Below are 21,390 nucleotides of genomic sequence, written 5' to 3' on the forward strand. Positions count from 1 at the left end.
ATACTTAAAATAAACGAAGTATACTTCGATGTTGTAATGATGGCTTTGATAACACTGGAGTTCTGCATCACTGTCTGATTTCAGTCCTTTCAACGACAGTAAGGACAGACATCTCTGGAACTTGTCTCGTCTCTATACTATACCGTATACTATACTCTCTACTGAGACGTTACTAACTGAAATTAAAGCCGTATCCTATATTCGTATATATAATGAGAAATGTGAATCTCACATCAGCCTTTAGCAACTGTTTATATTCAGCAAACAATACCAATAAAAATACCAACTGTATTTTCATGAATGTTGAGAACTGCCTAAAAACAAAAGTGGCCTGACATGAGCATCAACACAAACACACAGCTTTAGTTCCTCTGTTGAGAAACAGTTTGATTCAGTACAGAAACCTATAAACTCAATGACGAGTAGCAGATCAAAGTTTGGATCAGTTGAAAGTTTATTGAAGTCAAAGTTCAGCAGATTTCCAGCTGTGTTTGACCTTCACGACTGATCTTCAGATCTTCGTCTCAGAGCAAGTCCAAAATAAAAGCAGCAGAAGAAAAAGAACAAGACCAAACTGAAACACTATAAACACATTATAATCAAATCAATCCAGCATTTGAAACCAATTCATTAAAACAGAACAAGAGCATATTTACACTGTTTCACAGTCTTCATGTGTTCAGACACTCAGACACTCACACACACAGATCTCTACTAACACGTGTGTTGTGTGTGTGTGTGTGTGTGTGAGAGAGTGTGTCTGTGTTATGTGCTGGTGTCAGACTGCAGGTCAGGTGCTGTTATAGATGGGATTCTGTTGTTTTTCTGCTCTTTATTCCCTCTTGATCTTCCTGTGAGAAAACAAACAAATTGTCATAAGCTTATTCACACACACACACACACACACACACACACACACACACACACACACACACACACTCACACTCACACTCACACACACAGACACAGAGACACTCTCACACACACTCACGTTTATATGACTACATAAGTGAGGACTTCCATTGTTTTTATAATAGGTTAATGATAGCGCGAGTAGGCTACAGGATGGGAGGAAAAAAAACTGAAAAAAAACAAATTTGCTAATTTTTTTTATCACAAAACTGCTGTCATAAAAAGTTATAGTTTAGTATATACATAACTCCTGAATAAAAATTTAAATGTGTTTGGACTGATTTAAAAAAAAAAAGCGTTTTGAACAAATTTGATTGGTTTGTCGATAGTGAGCGCAAATGCAGGTGATAAGCGGTTTTATTAAGCGAGTCATTGAGTCGTTCATTCAAACGATTGGTTCAAATGGCCGATTCATCAAGAATGAGACAGATGTTTGTGCATGGGTTATTGAATCTTTGACTCAACCGATTCGTTCAAAACACTGAATCATTCAAAACACGATTGAGTGTTGCTGTGAGATGCGCTATGCTGTGATCTTTGTTTGGATTCATCGGATCTATTTTCGCTGCTAAAATAGACCAAAACAGTCATTATTTCATCAAAAATGTAAGTGACTTAATATTATTAACTTGTTTGTTGAACTGTCATATGAAATCAGTGTCACATTTTCAATCGTGAGGTGATGGTAAATTAAGTGATGGTCAGTTGTCAGCTCTCTTGGTCGTCAGGTCGTGTGACGTATGTTGCTGAACTGTATTCAAATGTTATAAATATAAAAACACCACATTTTGAAATTTAACTGCAGTATGTCAATTTAGTTTATTTGCTGCGCTCATAGACTTTAGAAAACGGTGCTCATTTGTTTGATTTCTCCTCGAGAAGCTGCGCAAGCCTCAAAAGTTTAAGGTCCTTGCACCCTGACTGAGTCCGAAACTGTCGTATTCGTTTTTTCATATTCGTCATTTGGTGGCTCTCAATTGTCAAAAACACCCCTCAAAATATTTGCTATGGATGCGAAAAATGCAGAAAATCGAACCATCTGAATTCATTTTTATGACGGACGGAAGTTGCAGAGCCTGCAAACGTATAAAACGTGAGGTCGTATTTAGTTTTTTATATATATATATATATATAACGAATAAACTAGTCAGAATATAGGCTACAGTTAAAGCTTTCCTTTAGTTTTTGTGAAATACACGCACGCACGCAGCCACGCACTCACAAACATGTTTAAATACATTTATGTTGTTAATAAATAACAATAAATTGTTGTAACAGCAATATCTCCAAGTTTTGTTTTTCACTGTAAAAATGTAATGATTTGCCAATGCAAAGAGAGTACCGCCACCTTTTTCCCCACTTCAAGCACTGATTATAACACAAACAAATCATCCTCCTGGCGACTTTTTTTTTTGTCAAAAGCGACAAATCCAGTGACTTTTACTGGTGTTTTTGGAGACTTTTGTGGTGTTTGGAGACTCGAAAGCACGAATCACTCTGCAGTTAGGCCTACTGTGCTCAACGAGCAGCGGGTGCTGCCGTGAGCCCCTCTCCCGCCCCTCTCCCGCCGCAGTCAGAGCAGAGAGGAGACACACACCCCTCCGCGTCCAGGCTGCAAATGAATCGCGCATGCGCATGGCCGCCGCCGTTCCCGTAAATGTAAATGTTCACTCACTCATTCACACAAAAATAAATCACTGCATTTAAATTGACTCACGATATAGCTCTCCATTCACTCTAGTCTAGTCTCTTGCCAAATTCGCTTGTGCCAGCTCTCGCTAGTCTGTTATCAATCTCGATTTACATAGGCCTTTACTACAAAACCCCAACAGTCTTTTTAAAGACTAAACCCACAAACATTCTTGTTAAAGTTTAGATCAAATCTCAGCCCTAGCCAGTAATTTTTTTTAACTGCTAGGCAGTAGCTACACTTCGCTAAAACTACCCACGCGACTAAGACACACATACACACACACACACACACACACACACTACAATCGTTAAGTATTAAAATAAAATCTGAATTGTCTGCAAAATAATTATTTTGTTGGTTTAATTAAAGATCATGCCTAAGTCCCTACTGATTAGCCCCTGATACGTCTCTCAACATAGCCACACACACAGTTACATATTGCCTAAACTTTATTGAAAACACATAACAAAAATGGAGAAATTTCTTGTGAGGACCAACAAGCCAACCGACGCACCACCAGCTGCAAAAAAGCTTCAAAGGTACTTTGAAGCATACCTGCAGTTTGGGTTTACAGTCACGGCTGATCTGAGACCTCAGTGTGTCGTGTGCGCCGAGGTGCTGGCAAACGACAGTATGAAGCCCTGCAAATTAAAAAGGCACCTCGAAACAAAGCATGCTGGCATTAAAAATAAACCGGCTGAATATTTTAAAAGAAAGCTTAATGGCCTCCATCAGCAACAGGCAACCATTTCAGTGCACAGCACTGTGTCTAAACAGTGTTTGGAGGCATCGTATGTAGTGGCCAAAAGAATCGGTAAACTGGGTAAACCGCATACAATCGCAGAGACTCTCATTTTGCCGGCAGCGCAAGACATGTGCAGAATAATGATAGGCGATAGTGCAGCAGCCAAACTCGGTGCAGTACCGCTGTCCAATGACACAGTCGCTAGGAGAATTATAGACATGTCCAATGATATCAGAGAGCAACTGATAGCGTTCGTAAAAAAGAGTCCTTACTACGCGCTGCAGCTGGACGAATCCACTGATATTGCTGGGCAGGCACAGCTCCTCACCTATGTCAGGTATCTGCGTGACAAGGCGATTGAGGAGGATGTCCTGTTTTGCCGGCCTCTTCAGTCGCACACTACAGGAGAAGCCATTTTCAATGTCCTTGATATTTTTATCCGTGAAAATGGTTTGGCTTGGGACCGATGCGTTGGCCTATGCACGGATGGTGCGCAGGCAATGACGGGGCGTGAGCGTGGCCTAGCTGCTCGTGTTCAGCAAGTAGCTCCACTTGTGAAACGGACACATTGCATGGTTCATCGCGAAGCACTAGCTGCTAAAAAAATGCCGGTTCTTTTTGACTCTGTGCTGAACCAATCCGTGAAAATTATAAATCTCATCAGATCACGGCCGCTAAACACTCGCTTGTTTGGGGTCCTCTGCCAGGAGATGGGGTCAGGGCATGAACAGCTGCTTCTGCACACTGAAGTTTGCTGGCTCTCCAGGGGGCGGGTGTTACAGCGGTTGTATGAGCTGCGAGAGGAGGTGAAGTAGTTTTTGACAGAAATCAAATCAGATCTGGCGAAGCATCTGGATGACACTATTCGGAGAGGCACATCTTATATACGCACTTTGCGAATGTCAGTCAGCGGTGCAATCCTTGTGTTTTCATCAGCATGGGTTTAAAAATCACATTTCACTGCTTTGGGCTCATGTCATGGCGAATTCGATATAAATATTCACAAAGCTGCAATGCTGTGCTTTGCAACAATAGACTTACTGGTGGTGAGAAGCAGCAGCAGTCATTCAGAAGTGAGCAGAGAAAAAGGTACTCCTCTCAGAAAACATACAAATAAAGTTCATTTTAGATGTTTAATTACTATTTGGAGCATTGGGATCAGAAGAGGGTTTAATTAACACAATTATGTGAAAACCTCAAATTCTACCAAAACTGACATTTTTCCCTTTTTCTTTTTTGGTTACATAGCCTATATATGTATATTGTGATGAGTCGGCTGCCTCCCCCCTTATTGTCATCACCACCCCGTCCCGTATTCGCTGCCCTTCACCAGGCTCCCAACGGGAGTGGGTGTGTGAGAGAGGAGGGGCGCTGAAACAGCCAGGGCTGGCGGCGTGTGATGAGGCGCACCTGATGTGAATAGAGCCTCATCACCGCCGCCGTTTAAATGCCGAGCGCGCCTCTCCTCGGGAGACCGGTCTCTTCCCCGTGCATGCACGCTGGTGTCCTCGTGGGTCCAGGAAGGGAGCGTCGAGTAGGAAGACTGCCGCACCCGTTAGACGGCCGACGGGCCAGGATGCTGGGCCGTCGAGTCCCCCAGAAGCTCCGGGGGCTTAGGAGAAGGACGTCGCCGCTGAAGGAAGCCGCCGCCACTCGCTCCAGCGGACTCCGCCCCTTCCCTGGACCCTTTCCTCCTGAACACTGCCCTCCTTCACAAGCCCCGCAGCACGACGAGGACACCAGATCCCTGTTTATTTTGGACACTTTTTCCCCTTGGACACTTTATTTTAATATTTATTGTTTAATAAAAAACCTCTCCGAGGCCTGACGCCACGCCCACTGTGTCTGTCGTTTGCTCCTCCCGCCACAATATCATATGTATGTATGTGTGTGTGTGTGTGTGTGTGTATATAATATATATATATATATATATATATATATATATGTTAGAGCACCCTCACTAATTTAAGAAGCACCCTCAGTGATTTGATTCTGGAGCCGGGCCTGAAGTAGCCTAATGTTAGTGTAATCTATTAACTACACATAAAACCGTCTTTTTACTTAAAGGAGCACTGCGTAAGTTCTGAAATTTCTAACAGTTACTGACACCAGTGGCCGTTAGAGGAGCTAGTCGCTTCTTTCCGTCCGCAGAGTCCATTTCAAACACTACCGCTAGCGATTGCCGCTGTAGACGAGAATGCACATGACGTCACATTTTGTGAATTTTCGCGCCAGGTCGGACCCGACTCCTCCAGACACAACTGAGCCTACAGGCTGATAGAGGCAACCGTGGTGGACAGTCAAGGTGTCATTCTTCCTATTACAAAAATGGCGCCGCTGATGGCAGCTATTGTGCGTTGCTCTTCAGTGTTCGTATTGTTTTTGTTTGTTTTTCCTGTTTTTTGATTTTCAAATAAGATCAGTTTTACCAGGGATGATCTGCTGAACATTTGGCAGAACACACCACATAATTTTCTACCGGTTTTTGATTTTTCGGACGTTTTGCTGGACATTGTAGTTGGTGGAGCCGTAGCTCTGGTCAAACGCTACAGGAGGAGGCGCAGGCGGGGGAAGAGAGCCGGCGCGCTCGTGAAACTTCGTCAGCGCGGATTTCGAACGGCGTTACCTAGCATCCATTTGGCGAATCTCCGCTCTCTACCCAACAAAACGGACGAACTCCTTCTGCTCTCCCGGACAAACAAGGACTTTTCTAACTCTGCTGCTCTGTGTTTCACGGAAACCTGGCTGAATGGCGACATACCGGACAGCGCGATTCATCTGCCTAATTACCAGCTGATCAGAGCAGATCGGGACACGGAATCAACAGGGAAATCGCGCGGCGGCGGGATGTGCTTTTACATCAATGAGAGGTGGTGTACAGATGTAACTGTGTTAAAGAAGATGTGATGCTCAGATCTAGAAACGCTCTTCATTAACTGCAAGCCTTTCTATTCGCCGCGGGAGTTCTGCTCGTTCATTCTCGTGAGTGTTTACATTCCACCGCAAGCGCACGTGAGCACAGCTTTACAGAAACTCGCTGATCTGATCACAGAGAGTGAGCAACAACACCCGGACTCTGTTTTAATCATTCTCGGGGACTTTAATAAAGCAAATCTCTCCCGTGAACTGCCAAAATACAGACAGCACATCACATGTCCCACCAGAGACAGTAATATATTGGATCACTGTTACACAACAATAAAGAACGCATATAACTCGGTTCCACGAGCAGCTTTAGGACTCTCTGATCACTGTTTGGTTCATCTTATTCCATCCTACAGGCAGAAACTTAAGTCTGCAAAGCCTGTATTAAGATCTGTTTAAAGATGGACTAACAAAACAGAGCGTGATCTACAAGCCTGTTTCGACCTGACTGATTGGACTGTTTTTGAAGCTGCGGCAAATGATCTGGACGAGCTCACAGAGACTGTAACATCTTATATCAGTTTCTGTGAGGACATGTGCATTCCTACCAGGACTCATCTATTCTACAACAATGACAAACCATGGTTCACTGCCAAACTCAGACAGCTCCGTCAGGCCAAATAAGATGCTCACAGAAAGGGGGATAAAGTCTTGTACAAACAGGCCAAATACACACTGGAAAAGGAGATCAGAGTGGCAAAGAGGAATTATTCTGACAAGCTCAGGAACAAATTCTCTTCCAGTGATCCTGCTTCAGTGTGGTTAGGATTGAAGGACATCACCAGCTACAAAACACCACCCCCCAGCACTCTGGAGAATCAACACCTGGCAGACGACTTAAACGAGTTCTTTTGTCGTTTTGAACGATCACCCCACACCCGCCCAGAATACCCCTCCACACAACCATTCACACCTCCAGCAACCCCTCTCCCCCACACCTACAATTCAAATCAGCGAAGATGATGTGTGCCAGATCTTCAGGAAGAACAAAAGAAGGAAAGCACCTGGTCCAGATGGTGTGTCACCAGCCTGCCGAAAAATCTGTGCTGATCAGCTGGCCCCCATCTTCACACAGATCTTCAATAGATCACTGGAGCTGTGTGAAGTCCCCTCATGCTTCAAACGCTCCACCATCATCCCCGTCCCAAAGAAACCCCAAATTACTGGACTTAATGACTACAGACCTGTGGCCCTAACGTCTGTAGCCATGAAATCATTTGAAAGACTGGTTTTGGCTTATCTGAAGGACATCACTGGACCCTTACTTGACCCCCTGCAGTTTGCCTACAGAGCAAACAGGTCTGTGGATGATGCAGTCAACATGGGACTGCACTTCATCCTGCAGCATCTGGATAGACCAGGGACTTATGTGAGGATCCTGTTTGTGGACTTCAGCTCTGCTTTTAACACCATTATCACGGAAACCCTTCAAAATAAACTAACTCAGCTCTCCGTCCCCACCTCCGTCTGCCAGTGGATCAACAGCTTCCTGACAGACAGACAGCAGTTAGTAAAGCTTGGCAAATTCACATCCAGCACTCGAACCATCAGCACTGGAGCTCCTCAGGGCTGCGTTCTCTCCCCACTGCTCTTCTCCCTCTACACCAACGACTGCACATCTAAAGACCCCTCTGTCAAGCTCCTGAAGTTCGCAGACGACACCACACTGATTGGCCTCATCCAGGACGGTGACGAGTCTGCTTACAGACAGGAGGTTAAGGAGCTGGCTGTCTGGTGCAGTCTCAACAACCTGGAGCTTAACACGCTCAAAACTTTGGAGGTGATCGTGGACTTCAGGAGAAACCCCCCTGCTCTCCCCCCACTCACCATCATGAACAGCACTGTGACTGCAGTGGAGTCATTCAGATTCCTGGGCACCACCATCTCTCAGGACCTGAAGTGGCATATTCACATTGACTCCATTGTCAGGAAGGCCCAGCAGAGGTTGTACTTTCTTCGCCAGCTGAGGAAGTTCAACCTGCCACAGGACTTACTGAAACAGTTCTACTCCACCATCATTGAATCCATCCTCTGCACCTCAATAACTGTCTGGTTCAGCTCAGCTACCAAATCTGACCTCAGAAGACTACGGAGGGTAGTCCGGACTGCTGAGCGAATCATTGGTACAACCCTCTCCACTCTCCAAGAACTGTACTTATCCAGAGTGAGCAAAAGGGCTGGCAAAATCACTCTGGACTCCTCACATCCAGCACACAACCTCTTTGAACTGTTACCGTCTGGTCGACGCTACAGAGCTCTGAGCACCAGAACGACCAGACACAGGAACAGTTTCTTCCCTCAGTCAATCCATCCATCTCATGAACACTCAATAAATAATCGTGGAACACACAACTAATTCGTTATCCATTCACCACACTCACTTATTTTATTTTTATCATTTCTAATTTGCACATACTTGACCTGTACATACATAGTCGCCTATATTATATATTATATATTGTGTATTTTTATTTATTTTTTGCTGCTTTGTACATTGGTTATTGGCTATTTCTTGTTATTTTGTTTTTATTACCTGTGTCCTGTCCTGTTACTGTCTTTCTGTTGCACTGTGGAGCTTCTGTCACTACAACAAATTCCTTGTATGTGTAAATATACTTGGCCAATAAAGCTCATTCTGATTCTGATTCTGATTATGGTTGGCTCATAAATGGACAAATGAAAACTCTATCTTAAAGATTTTTTTAAGTAAAAACCTAAGTTAAAACATCTGGGTGCCATGGCATAAAATATTTTAATATAACTGATTTTGTATTGAAAGTGAATTTAATAAAAACATTGTAAGTTACTAATTATAACACTTTCATTGAACAGAAAGAGAGCATAAAACATTTATATTATCAAAGAAGATTGTGATTGATTCAGTCTAGACAGATTTCAAGCGCGCAAAACCTCCTGCTATAATCACTGAAGCTGTTTACACTGAGATCTATCTCTTACATCTGCACTGTTTCTGACGAGAGCAATAGGGTCTGGCTGCAGACTTGCACTCTCAGTACTTGTCTGAGAGCGCAAGGGTTAAAAATGGTAACAGGGTTAAAAATGTTACTTTAAATGTTATAACTTTCACCAAAATTACTGCACTTTCATCTGTTAAACCACACCCCCACCCCCAGCAGAGAAGTTTATCCGATGCTGAGAGGTGGTAGGTAACAAAAGACACTTGTTAATTTCACAAATAATATTAAGATAAACGGTTAATGATATTGTGTAACAAGATGTTAAGGGATTGTGATTGTATTTGATGAACTTTGTGGAGTTTAGATTCAATTTGCTCAAGATGTGCGTTGCATGGCTGACGCCATCTTTTTGAATCAAAGGTTTATTTCTCATTTCTGTTTGCTCTTTAGATGAATGTACATGTGTTTAAATGCTCACTGTCGCTAGAGGATGTATGTCTCTCCTTGTTGTGATACAGGTATGTTTATATAGTTGAATATTGACTGTTAAAACTGTTCTATTGAGACAGATTTGCACTGAGTCGCGTTCTGGTGTTTATTTAAAACCGCAGCAGAGAAGTTTATCCGATGCTGAGAGGTGATGAATGTACCAGTGTTAATTTCGTTGACGAAGATGACGACAAAAAATATTCGTCAACGAACCTTTTTTCTGTGACTAAGACGAGACGTTGATGAGCTAAAACTAATATCTGATGATAAAAACTATGACGAAATTTATGCGCGTCTTCATTAACAAGACGAGACGGGACTAAAATGTTATTTGAGGACTACCGGACATTCAAAATACATCCTATAGGCTAAATTAACTGTCTTGTCTTTCAAAATGTGCGTCTCTGTCATTGGAAAAGGGGCGTTTGCATGGCAGCCGTGGTGGACGGATAGGCTACCAAAATGCGAACTAGCGATCTGAAACAATGGCCTCAGCACCTGAAGGGTTAGGGAGTGGGTGACCAGACGTCCCGTTTTTCCCGGGAGTCACAATTCATTGTCGATTAACTTAAAGTCAGTGAAGGTGCGATAGGCGGAAACGCGCTGATAGAAGTGCTCTCTCTCGCGCACGCTCCACTTCTTCAGTTCTCATACAGCGCGCGATCAGTTCTCAGTACTCAAATACACACACAGCAGTCCACATGTCTCTCATGTAGAGTATCTCACGGAAATACAGTCCGTTATGGTTTAAGTGAGCTTAAACAGGTGGGTGAAAACTGAATATATGTCAGTAGGCTATTGCATGCATACCTTCCATCTTAAATGGACAGCATTCCTAATTATCTGTCATAAATGTTAACCAACAAAAGATGTTAAATAAATGTATACTTGTTAAGTAAACCTACTGTATCTGAAAAATTAGTTTAATTTATATCTCTACCAAAAAATGAAAATTTATTCCAGTTTTTCCAAATTCAATCCTTGATTAAAATTTCTCATAACTAAGCTTAATTGATTTGGTCTAAAGAGAGAAGAATTGATGACTATTTTTGTTTGAATACTACATATAAAATAGCTACCAAAATAAATGTTGGTAACTGCAGTTTGACTAAAAGTAATGACTAAAAGTTGACAAAAATGCAATGACTTTTCGTCGATTAAAACTATGAAAGACTCAAATGACTAAAATGTGACTAAGACGATTAAGCATTTTCGTCTCAAGATAAAGACTAAGACTAAATCAAAAATGCCTGCCAAAATTAACACTGGAATGTACATGTGTTTAAATGCTCACTGTCGCCAGAGGATGTATGTCTCTCCTTGTTGTGTTACAGTAAACAACGCATGAAAAGCAGTTCTCCGTGTCCGCCTGTGATTTGAATGCTGTCGGAGGAGAAGCGTTACATCAGATGCGTTCTCAGTACTTCGCTCTCAGGACTAGAGCTCCTGATTGGTTAACGCGGTTCAGATTTTTCAACTTGCGCGATTCGTGCGAATCATGCCTTACGCGCGTCAAACACCCAAAACGCTCTCAGGACTTGCGCTCTCAGGACTTGCGCTCTCAGACACTTGCGCTACAATATATTACAATGTCACTTGCAATCGCCGCTTGCACTTTCCGCTACCAGCGACGTCACTTGCATTTGACACGAATCGTGTGCATTGCCAATGGAGACAAGACGCTGTGGTGGTTAAACTATTCAAACTAATTTAGTACAATAACGAACAGGGTTCTGCAAGTCATCTGTGGGAGAAAAAGACAAAACCTGCAAATCCGTGGCAGAACAGCAGAATATGAACGCAATGCGCAAAGTTTCTCATTAAGCATTTTCCTCCCGCAGAAAACCATAAAAACTTAATATGGCTTAACCCTCTGAGCCCGACATACGCGTTTTGGGGCAGATTTTCCTCATAAGGCAGAAATGAGCTTGAATTAATCTGCCATTTTTGATCGTTCAGATAAGAGCAATACACCATTCGAATCTGTAAGGGGTCTACTTTTATTTGCATACACTCATAATAACAACTAAACTTTGTACTTTTGAAGAATAAAGAAAACAAACAGGGTGCGCTCTCTGTCTTCTCCGTCTCCGCGATCTGTTTTCAGAAATGCGTCACTAAAATGAAGTGTAACTCAGCGAATACTCAACACACAGAAACATGAGAGTTATATCTATAGAAAGCTTGAAGTGTCTTCTTTCAAATGAAGTCATATCGAAAACAAATATTCTGTGATGAAGTAATCCGTATGAAACCAACACCATGTTCAGTCTGTCCCGTCTAACTCATTATTTTTAATGAGATCCCGCCCCCTCGCGTTCACATGTAAATAACCACGTGACCCGCGCGCGCCTGGAGACGCACAACATAAACACGGAGACTGTTCAGCGCTGATATACTGTTCGTTTCTGGAAGAAGACGCACTGAGTAAAGGCTGGATTTCCCTCAAAAGAAGAGCAATATTTCATCCAGTAGAGAAGATCGATCTGATAAGTAAGTAATGTTTATGTTTTGCATTAGTTAACGTGTTATTGTGACATAAACTTGAACACATTACTAGTTGGGTTGTTCCCAAATTACAACACGATGAATACTATGCATCTAAGAATGTTTAGACCATGTTTATTATTAATAATCTGTTCACAAATATATTTTAATAGTGTGCTAAACGATAACAATTAGGTATCAGATATAAAATATCCCTTTTTTATATTTTTTATATTACGAAGTGCATCCTTTTATAGTACAAAGCATGCTTGAGTCTATGGCTGCAGAATCATATTTTCTATAGTATAAAATCATACATGATGTTCAGGATGGCTATATGACTACAAAATCATAGTTGGGTTTTCCCCAAACTATAATTCCTGACTAAAATGTTTGAAATCCAGTAAAACATTTTGAATATGATGGGCAATTCATTGTATTTAAATTTCATGCTTTTTATAAAACAATAAAAGTAATATGAGAGTACATTGTAACATGATGAATGCTACGAGTCTAAGTATGTTTACAACATGTTTATTATTAATAGCCTACTCTGTTCAAAAATAGATTTTAATAGCGTGCTAAACAATAATAATTAGCTTCTCAAAAATAAAATGTCTTTTTTTTTACGATAATACAAAGCATGAATGAGTCTATGACTACAAAACCTATAGATAGATAGATGCTCCTGATATAAACATGCTCACAAATGTTTTTTCTTTTTTCTTGGTTGTTTGTATTTTATTGAATCAGACACCTGCACCACAGATGAATCCTGCTGACTTTCAGTCTCTTCCAACTGTTTTCCTCTGAGAGCGCTGTACCAACATCAGAAGTTCAACAGTTTCTTCTTGAATCCATGGAAAGTAGCAGAAACACTTAAATAACACGTAAATATCAGGTATGATTCATTTGTTTCACTTGTTGAACAGAATCTGTTGCAGGAACGAGTCAAAGTCTGTTCACATCTCTGTGGTTAGATCAGTGTGCACAATAATGTGTCTTTGACCTTCATTATGTATGTTTTGATTATACTGTGTTGTAAATAAAATACAAATAATTTAAAAACCCCATTTTTTCAGTCTCCTCACACTCTCTGTCTTACCTGCCTCAGTCACAGTCACACTGATGGGCCATTAGCAGCTTTAGGGGAGGGCCCTTTGTCTCTCAGGTGAGAATCACTTAATATTCAAGGCTATTACCACTCCCTCGCATATACGCTTTCTATCACAAAACATGTCTTTAAAAATTTAAATCAATATATTGTTTTCTGTGAATGAGTAAGCAGAATGATTTTCACATAATTGTGAAGTAAAAATTCTAGCCTACAAGATTCAGTCCTCAAAAGTCTTGTGAACAATTGTTCTGTATGTGTTTTATGGTCTTATTTCAGTGACTTAAAAATTTTAGTTTTTCACTAACCACGCATAAACTTTGATTTCTCAAAAACACAATCATGTACATAAATGCTGCTAACATATTATTGTAGCCCTGTTTGTGCTGTTTACAGTGTTATTAGACTTTAGCCATTTATATTTTTATAAGCAACTGAAAAAAGCACAAATGTCAGGGCATGTCAAAAGTTCTCCAGGCCCCCAAAACACCCTCAGGGCCCAGAGGGTTAATGTGTTAAGATAGTGCTATTAAAATATCAATATCACACTCACACACACACACACTCACCGTCTGCTCTCAGCTCAGGCAGTAGTGTGTTTCTGAGCTCAGGGAAACGTAGCTCTGCTATCTTTTTCCCAGCAGCCCCTCCAGCACCACGTTCATATCGACTCCTGCTGCGCTCTGACGACACCTACAGACCACACACACACACACACACACACACACACACACGACACAACGATGAAAGAAAAAAAATTACACACACACAACACAACGATGAAAGAAAGAAAAATCACACACACACACACCCAACACAACGATGAACACAGTCTCACACACACACTCACAACACAACGATGAAAGAAGAATCACACACACACACACACACTCAGAGATACACGCACAACACAACAATGAAAGAAGAATCACACACACACACACTCACACACACACACACTCACACTCACACATTCACAAACACACACACACACACACAACGATGAAAGAAGAATCACACACACACACTCACTCACACACACACACACACACACACATAACAAAACGATGAAAAACAGATAACACTCTCACACACAGAGACACTCACACACAAAGAAACACACACACACACTCACAGACACACACACACGACGAAAGAAGAATCACGCACACTCTCACACACACACACACACACACACACACCTGTGCGTTGAGCTGAATGGAGAGGTTCTGCTGTGACGGCCGTGGAAACACGTTCATTTGCTTCTTCATCTTATCAAACAACCTTTAAACAAACACAAACACATCAACAAATGATGTGTTATTTTAATCATGTGACACACATCAGCTGATAGTAATCTGGTGTAAATGTTTTGAATGTGTTATACCTGGTCATTGGTGTTTGCGATCGTCTCAGGTGTAAATGTATCAAGTAAACTGTAAATAAGTGACCCATCAACAACATATACGCGTGTCCTTTCTTATCAGTGATGCAATTTATTATCAGCTATGCATCTTCTGGTAATTGCTATAAAAACGGTTTCAATTTTTGTTTAGGACTGTGGCTGCATCACCGGCATCTTGCACAAGAAAGGCACGCGAGTGTCGTTCAGTTTTGAGTTCACTGGAAAATCACACTGAGTAAGTGCACAGTATAGTGTATAGTAATTGTACTTTTATGATGCTTATATGGTAATATTATTTGTGGTTGGTAATGTTAAAAATAATATCTTTGTTATTGGCATTCTGTTTTCTCATCAAGTAGGCCTATGCATATACTAAGGAACTGTGAAAAATAAATGTTAACGATTGTTTATAACATTCTTTTAGGACTGTGAATACATACTCTCGCCTTCACCTGCATCTCACACAGGAAGGTCTCGTTCAGTTTTCATCTCCATTTAGAATCTTACAGAGTAAGTGTGCATTTACTATTTTACAGATGTTACTTTAATTTGATTTATTTACTGTATGGTAAAATATGTGTGCTATGTGGTAATTGTGTTCTTTTTTTTCTATAAATTTGTACTAGTATCAGTGAACATCACAATAATGTTAATAATGTAGTTTATTTGTGTAAACAGCATGTTTACTTGTTTTTTTTCTTCAGAGCACATAAACATCATACACTTTGGAAATGCCAGGTATGTGATGTTGAATGAGTGAACAGAATGATTTTCACATAATTTTGAAGCAAAAACTCTAGGCTACAAGATCTTGTGAACAATTGTTCTGTATGTGTTTTATGGCCTTATTTCAGTGACTTCAAAATTTTAGTTTTTCACTGACCACGCATAAGCGTTTCTTTCTCAAAAACACAATCATGTACATACGTACATGCTTCTCAAATATTATTGTAGCCCAGTTTGTGCTGTTTACAGTGTTATTAGACTTTAGCCATTAATATGCTTATAAGCAACTAAAAAAGCACAAATGTCAGGGCATGTTGAAACTTCTCCAGGCCCCCAAAACACACTCAGACCCCAGAGGGTTAATGTGTGCATTGTTAGTAAACACATGCAGAATTTTCCCTCCCATCGCTGCTGTTATGGAATTGCACTCTAACGCTAATTTACCCTGTTTAGTAAATCTGGCCCTATGCGTTTAGTGCTGCACGATCTCTGATGTTCTCCTGCAGGAGGCGTGTCAGAGGATGCAGCATGGCAGCAGTGCATGATGGGAGCGTCACCTGAGGCTGTGTGTGGCTGGCGAATCGGTGGAGATGGGCGGGATTCCTGCTTGACAAACAGGCTCACTGATTGGCTCTGTGTCGTCTGGGCGGAGCCTGGCGGTGATGTCACTCTCCTCGCCATCAGACGGCCTGAACTCACTGAACCGCAGGTTTGAGTCCTGACACACACATTTACATTTATTCATTTAGCTGACATACAGATACACACACACACAGATCACTTCTCATGCTGAATAATGAAGATTAAATGTTTAAATGTTCACACTGGAGACCAAACGGAGTGCGATTGTGATTGATAGGTGGGTGTTCCTCACCTGTACGCTGTCCGGAGCCGATCTCAAGATCTCCAGCTTCTCCTTTTCTCTCCTGGAGCTTTTATTGCCTCTGCTGTTTTCCTTCAGGTCCTTGTGTGTCTTACTGGCCAGTTCTTGCTGAAAGCTGATCATAAAACAGTCTGATAGTCATTACATCTGCTGCGTGTGTCCAGATTTATCCGAAAACTGACCCAGACCAGATCAGACCAGAAAAATGAACAGAGCTGATTTCAGCATATTAGGCATATGATTAAGAGTGAAAGTGTGCATATTTAAAAATAACAGTTCAAATGGATTTTAATGTAGTTATTTTATTGTATTTCTACACCGCAGCATAAATGGCTGCCCACTGCTCCAGGTGTGTGTTCACGGTGTGTGTGTGTTCACTGCTGTGTGTGTGCACTTTGGATGGGTTAAATGCAGAACACAAGTTCCGATTATGGGTCACCATACTTGGAACTCGGAACCGCTTAAAACAACTCCCCACAGAGAATACAATACATTTATATAAATTAGAGGGAAAAACATAGAAAAGATGGAAATGGAAAAAACATAGAAAATAAGAATTTCTATAGAATTTACAACACAATAAGAGAGAAGAACAAATAGAGAAATTAGAAGAAAAAGATAAAATAAAAATAAATCTGAGAACAGGAATTATAACTCAATAAGAGTTAAGAAAAATGTGTATTTACGAATATGAGATGCATAATGACAGATGTAGAGTTATACACATGATAAAGATGCATATGAAGCAGCTACAGATGCGATGCATCCCTATTATGATGTAGTGCGATCCGATTTCAATTTAATGCAATTCAATGCAATAAGATGCAATGGAAAAAAAATATGATGCTATGCAATTCAATATGGTACAGATAGTTCAGGCAGACAGCAAATCATAAATTAAGTGCTGACTAATGCCTAGGTCTCTTTAGTGTTGTGATATGTCATATTCACGTAGTAGCAGTGGTGATGAGAGAACGAGCTTGAGAAACAGTTCAGAGAAGAAATCAATCAAATACTGGTCTCTTTAAATAATAAAAGTATAGCGTATCTAACTAAATATATAACTATATAACTAAAACTAAAAGTTACAACTCTATAAATATAAATAATTATATACTTTATTATAATGAAAATTATAATAATTATAATAAGAACTCATATCAGATCATATATTGTCGTAGTCGTGTGTTTATTAGACATGCTGAATCAATGAAAGCAGTTAAATCTTCTGTTTATAGGGACTGCCTGGGTTTCTTCTGCAGGGTGTATTTGGAGTTTCCCTGGTCTCTTTAAATAATAAAAGTATAGCGTATCTACTAATAATTATATAAACTTTTTTTTTTGTTAGAAACAATGCATCATGATCCAAATGCCAACTTATATCAGATGCACACTTTTTTTAAACTGATGCATCGCGTCATTAACTTTTATGGTAATGCACCGATGCAAATCTGTGAATCTTCTCATCCCTATACTGTAAGGACCAGCCGGTGGGAAATAGATGAATAAACACTGTATATAATGCTGATTTGGGAAGGTAAAAATCAGAAGTGCTTCTGTGAGGGTCAGTCTTTGGGTTAGGAGAGGGCTCAGTGTCTTAATGAAGCGTGTGAACTCACCGCAGGTGGAAGCGGTCTCTGGTGAAGTACAGATGCAGCAGCAGGTCTGCACATTGCGAGCGTTTATCTGGATCCATCTGCAAACATCTCTGCGGACAGGAAACACACTATTGACGTCAGATCAGACTCACACTCACTCGTGACTACGGCTGCACGATTAATCGAATGAGATTGTCATGCGCATCTCGTCAGTAAAACCGGTTCTGTGATCAGTGGTAAATCTCCATCACCTGCTTTCAGATGCAGCAGCATATACTACACAGAGCCGGAGTTCACTGAGAAGCTACGGCAAAAAAAAATTAAATAAATACATTTTTGCAGACGATGTAAACTCGCAATTATGAAATCGAAGAAATCGTTCTGCGATAATGACAGCTGTTTGCGAAGCTTCTCAGTGAACTACGGCTCTGTGTAGTAAATGCTGCTCCATCTGAAAGCAGGTGAAAATACCACATTTAATAACATGTTTTTACTCCAAACTCACTTCATAACATCAGTCGAGTGTTTGAAATAAATCCTTCTGTGAGATGATGTTGCTTCTTACACAGAATAAAGCACGCAACATATTTCATAGTATTCTAAGCAGTGATAAAGGCATTGCAATATTATATACTTACTTACTTACGTCATTTAGCAGACGCTTTTGTCCAAAGCGACTTACAAATAAGAAAAAGTAACTAAAACTAAAAGTTACAACTCTATAAATATAAATAATTATATACTTTATTATAATGAAAATTATAATAATAATTATAATAAGAACTCATATCAGATCATATATTGTCGTAGTCGTGTGTTTATTAGACATGCTGAATCAATGAAAGCAGTTAAATCTTCTGTTTATAGGGACTGCCTGGGTTTCTTCTGCAGGGTGTATTTGGAGTTTCCCTGGCCTTCAGATGGAGATTTACTACTGATCACAGAACTATGCTTCACTGAAAGAGACGCATGACAATCACAGCTTCTGCCTAATCGTGATTGAGATTTCATAGCGATTTATTGTGCAGCCCACTCGTGACGGGCGCGGCGCTCACCTGAGCGAGATCCAGAGTCAGTCCAGACAGTTTGAGCGAGCGGCTCTCCAGCGGGTTTCTCTCCGCCGGCTCTGGAAGAGAAACTCCCATGAACACCGGGTTCCTGTAGAAGACCTCGCGGTGACGAGGAGTCAGGAGACCTGGAGTAAGACCAGCGAGAACAGCTTTAGCGCTACAAATACAGAAATATCAGTGGCTTCTGAACACTGAGCAAGTCGAGAGAGATTTACAGACTGAACCTGAAACACCACAAACCAGAACTCACCGAAACAACTGATGACCAGATGCAACTGATCAATGTCAGAGTTGCCCGGGAACAGAGGTTCACCTGTTAACATCTCAAAGAACAGACACCCGACAGCCCACATGTCCACCGCCCTGAAACACACACACACACACACACACGAGTCACTCACACACTTGCTCTGATCACAGACACAAATCAACATCTGCATCATGTGTCCGTCTGGGTCCTGGTCCTCCTGTCAGGCTCTCATGATGTGTTTTTGGATTATTATATTTCTTTATCAGGTTTGTAGAAATGTGTCACTGCATCAGTGTGTCAGCAATGGATGCTCTGCAGTGAATGGGTGCCGTCAGAATGAAAGTCCAAACAGCTGATAAAAACATCACACACCTTAATCCACACCACTCCAGTCCATCAGTTAACATCTGAAGAAGACAATGATGGATTTGTTTCAGCTTTTAAATTGTTTTTATTGTCTAAAATACGAGACTATAATCCATAATAACTCTTCCTTCAGTGAAAAAGTGCATCTCCTGTTGTCTCTCACATCAAAATCCAGCCACATATTTGTTTAGAGCTGTTTTGTCTTGTAAACACTGCTTGATCTGTGCAGATTTCTATCCTGATTCAGACCAGAACACTTTTTCACTGGAGGAAGCGTTATTATGGATTATGGACTGTAAAATAAGTCTCGGATATCCCCAGAATGTGTATGTGAAGTTTTAGCTCAAAATCCCTGACAGATCATTTTTTATAGCTTGTTCAAATTTGCCACTTTTAGGGTTTGAGCCAAAACGCTCTGTATTTAAGTATGTTGCTTTAATGCAAATGAGCTGTTGATCCTGGAGAAGTGGGCGGAGCTTCAAGAGCTCAAGATCCAGCATTAGCAGTGCTAGCCTTTGCAAATAAACATTCCACTATTAATACAAGCCTGCTATCTTTACAGAAAACTTACTCTGTTTCAAAGTCAGTCATTTGATTGTACTGTACATAATAAATTTGCATTTATGAATTACACAGACAGGGCTCCCATTCACTGCAGAGCATCCATTGCTGAGACACTGATGCAGGGACACATACAAACCTGATGATGAAACACATTCATCCTAATAATAATCATGACACGTCTATGCTAATATCTCCCGTGTTTCTGGTCTGTTGAACACTCACTTCCCGTATCTGGTGTCTCCTACCAGCAGCTCTGGAGCTCGATACCAGCGCGTCGCCACGTAGTCGGTGTAAACCTCGTCAGGAGCGGCCGCCATCGTCCGAGCGAAACCAAAGTCACAGAGTTTGACCATGCCAAGCTGAGAGACCAGAACGTTCTCGGGCTTCACATCCCTGTGAATGATCTGACAGACACAGACTGATCAATGGAGAGAAGCGACGGACGCTGAGCAGAGCAGAGACAGAGGCAGCGGCTCACATTGTGCTGGTGGCAGAAGGAAACGGCCCTCAGGATCTGATAGAGGTGTTTCCGGACTCTGAGCGGATCCAGTCCCGACGGAAACTGCTCAAGCTCGTCCAGAACCGTCCGGTCCACAAATTCAAACACCAAATACCAGCGACGCTTGCGCTTCCACACCTCCAGCAGATTCACCAGATTCTCATGCTGCAGTTGCTGCCGACACACACAGACACACACACACACACACACACAGACACACAGACACACGCGCACACACAAACACATACACACACAGACAGACACACACACACACAAACACAAACACACATTAACACACACACACACACACACACACACAAACACACACAAATAGACACAAACACACATATACCCACAGACACACACAAACACAAACACAATCAGAAAACACATCAGATCTCAATGGGGAAAAATATCATGCTGGATATCTATACTGATATGGACTGGGCAATGTGTCAGGAATGAAAGGATGCCACTTCGTTTGATGGAAATGAAAATGATCCACCTACAGAGGGCTGAATTCAAAAACACCCTGAAAATCAAAGTGAAAAAATGATGCAGCAGGCTAGTCCATTTTGCTAAAATTTCACAAAAAGAAAACAAGTAGATAGAACAGAAAAAGAATGAGAAGGCTAGTATTAGAGGTGTTTTTTAAAGAAAACAAACAGTTAGAAAACTAATAGAGAGTGCTAGAGTAAGAGGGTCAAATAAAGATGGAAGAGATGTGTTTTTAGTAGTTTCATGAA

The 21,390-nt window shown here is 41.1% G+C and overlaps 1 protein-coding gene across 1 annotated transcript in view; it reads right to left on the reverse strand.

Moving 5' to 3' along the window:
- Positions 1 to 236: 236 nt before the first annotated feature.
- Positions 237 to 21,390, reverse strand: part of LOC306860356 (cyclin-dependent kinase-like 4) — a 23,343-nt gene continuing 2,189 nt past the window's right edge. The window contains exons 3-12 of the mRNA XM_079402014.1: positions 20,624 to 20,818; positions 20,368 to 20,549; positions 19,216 to 19,328; positions 18,951 to 19,090; positions 17,917 to 18,005; positions 16,289 to 16,412; positions 15,972 to 16,132; positions 14,486 to 14,567; positions 13,853 to 13,976; positions 237 to 851 (exon numbers count right to left, since the gene is read on the reverse strand). Coding sequence (XP_079258140.1) covers positions 766 to 851; positions 13,853 to 13,976; positions 14,486 to 14,567; positions 15,972 to 16,132; positions 16,289 to 16,412; positions 17,917 to 18,005; positions 18,951 to 19,090; positions 19,216 to 19,328; positions 20,368 to 20,549; positions 20,624 to 20,818 — 1,296 coding nt within the window. The 3' untranslated portion in view covers positions 237 to 765. The remainder of the gene's footprint in view (positions 852 to 13,852; positions 13,977 to 14,485; positions 14,568 to 15,971; positions 16,133 to 16,288; positions 16,413 to 17,916; positions 18,006 to 18,950; positions 19,091 to 19,215; positions 19,329 to 20,367; positions 20,550 to 20,623; positions 20,819 to 21,390) is intronic.

The sequence above is a fragment of the Barbus barbus genome (genome assembly GCF_936440315.1).
Source record: "Barbus barbus genome assembly, chromosome: 41".
NCBI lineage: Eukaryota > Metazoa > Chordata > Actinopteri > Cypriniformes > Cyprinidae > Barbus > Barbus barbus.